Raw genomic sequence first — 4488 nt, forward strand, 5'->3', positions numbered from 1 at the left:
ATTAAATAATTATTCTACCCTTTAGAGACTATATAGCCTGTTAAGTATACAATTTTGTGCTAGAAATTGACGTTAATTTGGTTCCTAAATATTTCTGTGTATATAACCTCTATGTTGGATGAATTTGTTATAACTTTATAGAAAACAAAATTTAAGAACTTTCAATCGTAGTTGACATTTTCAATGAGAACTATATCTTCTTTTTAAGCATTCAAAAGTAAATTATATCTTTAACACAATGGTGTTCTTCTGGATTACAATAAAAAAAATCATAATAAATTACACAAGTGAACCGATAGAAGTAGGAACAACAAATAATGACAGCGTAAAAATCTAGTACTCTTTTAGCAACTTACACCTTCAAAAATGTTTTAAGTACATGATAATAAATAATGAAAAAACTCCTTAATCACATCATCATAGTTATGCTACACAAGGTGGGTTGGTAAACCTACAGTAACAAGATGAACTGAAAAAGCCACTAAGCCTCTGGTCTGGTCTGGTCTGGTCCTAAGGAAAAATTATGCCTTCTGATGTGAGTTTCAACAATTACAATGTGACTATTCCTTAGCTAGCCTTGCCTCAAACCCCCCTCCAGGCCTCTTTACAAGATTGAAAGGCATGTATGTCCCAAGAAGTTTGTCCCATATGGAAAAGAATGGCTGAGAATAATTGTACTTCAGCCCTTGCAGTTGATGATGAATGTCATGGTAAGCTGTGTTGTTCTGGAAAAATATATGGAAGATGTTTCCAGGCAACCACAGTCCACAGTGATCATCAACAGTTTTCACCACAGCGAAGCAGAAGAATACAACTGCTGTTCTTGCAGTCATCCCTGAGACAAGAAATGATATGGCACCACCAACAGTGTCAAGTAGAAGACCCTCAATTGGGTGATTGTAAAGGGCTCCTATTGCATAAGGAACAACCAGTCTGTGATGCTGGGAGTGGATATGGCGATATAAAAACTTGTTCTGATGCATGTACCTATGCACAAAGTACTGCCATGTATCCATCACAAACATCGCAACAAGGATCTGCAAGATTTGCTTGGGGATAGAAGGCTGCACTATAACCCCAGATGCATTTGTCGTTGTAGTCAACTGCAAAGTTGCAGGATGCGCATCATCAGACACTATCAGAAACAGCTAAAGAATTTGTCGACAGAAAATTGTTTGATTTCTAACATAGCATAGGTAATTTCTCTCTCTCCAGACATTTATTATGATAGGTCCCCTGTAATTTTTATGAGGTATCTAGAAACTTTAAGGATATTGTTTAATTATTTAACATACATAAACACATCATTTAAGGAGTAATAGCCAAGTTCTATTAATATAATGCCTACTATACTTCAATTCCTTAACTTGAACCTCTTCATGTATTAGAAGCCAAGCTTATTAATAACTGGTTTACATGGTAGCTTCATCAGGTTGCCAAACCAAACAGGAAAGCCCATAGCAATGAATAACCAATGAAAATGAAATAAAATCTGCTCAACTGATACTAAATATAAATCTACAACAATAACAACGACCAATCCTTATCCTACTAGGTGATGAAACTTAAAGATAGATCCACAAAAGACAAATACTTAATATGTTTTGAACAGAACCCAAAGGCTCGCTATTCAGAATTATAGCAAGAGCAAATCTCAGGGACAGTTAAATTTTAATATAAAGATTAACCTTATTAACATGCATGAATTAGCTCTTGAATAATGCTGCTTCTACGGTTCACGTGACAAAGTAAAAGGGAAGTCATAGAGCAAAAGATTGCGTGTATTTATTAGTTTCATTTCAAATAAAAAAAGAAGACACTTATTTTCCCATAACACTGAAGCAAAACAGTGATAATTTAAGATGGACGTGTGGTAACACAACAACAGACAGGATTGGGGATGCTTTCAATTCAACAATGAAAAGGCAAAAGGCAGAGTCTCAAAAAAAAGCCAAACCTAATTCACAAGAAAATATTCAACTAAAAATTATAATGTAGATAGATTCTTCCAAATAATCAACTATTAAGTACCAGAAACAAAAAGACAGAAAGAAAGAGGGGAAGAGAGAAGAAGAAGAAAACAGAAAGGTTAGATACAAGAGAAACAAAGAGATCAAGGGGCCATCCACTGCGATTCTGTTATTGTTTCAGCCTGCCTTATATACAATAGTCCTACTTTATTTATAAGCAGATAATCACAGCTATGAAATAACTAATATTCTTTTCTTATTTATATTTTCATATCACACCTTCACTGTTGATATGCCACCTAACCTAACATGTTTACATGGAAGCTCATATCTAAGATCAAACCATTCACATATCAAGCAATTGGATAGATCACTCCATGAATATGCCACACCATGCAATTTGGTAGATCCCATATAGAGAGACACATAATGCCACCCTGCCAAGCTGAAAATATATTTTACCCAATAAAGAGCTCATATTTTAAGCTGAGCAAATTCAAGCAAAACAAGGATGGATCATTCCTTAATATTAGCAAAAGACTACTGTTTTGTGATGGACAAATCAAACTCGTTACATAATGGGAAATGATTACTGAGAAATTAATTCACTGAGTTTTTACCCTCAAAATATTGTGTCCGTGAGAGCATGAGAAAGCAACAAAAACAGTAATCCTGGATGAAAACGATAAAGAAACAACTACCTAATTGAAGTCACTGATCTGTCTCTCTTTTACTTCCTTCCACGCAGTATGCTTGAAAATATGTGTTATTAAAGTCACTTTGCACTAATAGAAGAGTCACTTGGGGTCTTCTACTTTTCGGGATCGGTTTTACAAATAATACTCTTTCTTTGGTCTAATTTTGAGTATTAAAATTGTTTAATCAATTAATTGAGCCAAATGTATTTTATGTAACGCCTTCTCTATTTAATGCATAAATTGTAGCTTCAACATAACTGATGCCATATCATTTTGCAAATCAAACAAAGGGGTTCTTATCCTTTTAAGATGGGAAAGGAGGATATGAAAAACATAAGAGTCATTTGTCCAAAAATCAAAAATAGATGAAAGCAACAGAAAAGGAACAATTAGAAGTAGGGATACTCAAACGAAACATAAGCTAGAAAATGGAATGACAGATTCATTTTAAAAATGCAACTAACAACAGATGCGAAGAAAAACATCAGCAAGCAACAGTGCTCAAACTTTGATAGTTTTTTCAACTAAAAAACTGTTAACTACAAAAGCTATTTGTAGAAATTAACTGAACGTAGAAGAACTGACCAAGATGAGAGCAACAATTGCCTGAACAAGCTGCTGAAGCAAAACACCCTTGACAACTGTTTTAAAGGGAACCAAATTCTTGTTTCCCTCGTCTTTCCTAGTATGCAACCGATACTTGTCTAGAGGTGGGAGCAAGTGATAAAATCCAGCATATATCCAATAAAGCACAATAGGGGCAAACGTGCCCATCAATTCATCGCTCACATACCCTTCCCAGAAAACCATTGTACAGATTCAAACGTGGAAACAAGTCAATTCCAAGCAAAAGGCAATTCAACCCAGAAACAAACTCAGCAAGTCAAAGCTGCATTACAGCTAAAGATCTTAACTTGGACAAACTCCTTCACTCCCTGAAAAGAAAAAACAAAATTGTTCACTTGATGGGCAGACACGAGAAGAAACAAAAATAACTAACAGCTTCACATATGTTTGTTTACATTATTCTTATACTTTGCAAAAACCAAAAGAAACAAAAACAAGAAGGGCATAGAGTTTTGCATAAAACCGCGTTGAATTCCCAAAACCTGAAATTATGAAGATTTTGAAACTTCACCAGAAGTTCTTAGAAACCAACTTCAAAGCATGAAACTTTCCAACAACGCAGAAGAAACCCATAACAGAATCTAGAACGATAGCTTACCAGGATACCCAGATGTTCAAAATGTTTTCAGTGCATTGCTCGATCAGATCTAGGACGTAATCCGAACGGGATAAACAGTGGTGACAGTTGTGAGATTCCGAAGATCTTCAAAAGTTTGAATTTTTATTTCAAACTTCAACTAATTTTATTGCTTTTTGCACTTTATCTTCTCTCCCTTCTCTGTACCTTCTCCCTTCAGAGAGAAAAGAAACGTTTTTGGGAGACGCGAAAATGATTGAGGCATTTTCTTTTTCGCCCCTTGTGACCTAATTTTGATGTTAGGAAATGAGAGATGGATACACGTGTTGCAAGCCCGTTATCCCGATCAAGCTTCCTTCCATCGCAGACGTTCGAAAAGAGTTCTTTTGCCATTTTCCGTAACTGGACAAACAACAACACGTTTTCTTATATATTTTCTACTATCACTTCAAATTTTTGTAATATTAAAATATAATATAATGTAATAAATTAAGGAAACAGTATGTTTAGGGTTGGTGAACTTTTGGGTAGAATCAGTTAACATTTTCCATATATATTTACAATTTATGTGTTTAAATCATTAATTACGTTAGTGTAACTTTAACGCCTTGTTAAC

At 34.7% G+C, this 4488-nt stretch overlaps 1 protein-coding gene across 1 annotated transcript; it reads right to left on the bottom strand.

Moving 5' to 3' along the window:
- Positions 1-318: 318 nt before the first annotated feature.
- LOC137827959 (very-long-chain aldehyde decarbonylase GL1-9) lies at positions 319-4271 on the bottom strand. Its single transcript, XM_068634344.1, has 3 exons — positions 3894-4271; positions 3254-3603; positions 319-1103 (listed from the first exon to the last, which is right to left on the bottom strand). Exons 2-3 carry the CDS (start codon positions 3476-3478, stop codon positions 561-563), a joined length of 768 nt encoding a protein of 255 aa, XP_068490445.1. The 5' UTR covers positions 3479-3603; positions 3894-4271; the 3' UTR covers positions 319-560.
- Between the last annotated feature and the right edge of the window lie 217 nt (positions 4272-4488).

This window comes from Phaseolus vulgaris, chromosome 7 (genome assembly GCF_051622355.1).
Source record: "Phaseolus vulgaris cultivar YP4 chromosome 7, ASM5162235v1, whole genome shotgun sequence".
NCBI classification, from domain to species: domain Eukaryota; kingdom Viridiplantae; phylum Streptophyta; class Magnoliopsida; order Fabales; family Fabaceae; genus Phaseolus; species Phaseolus vulgaris.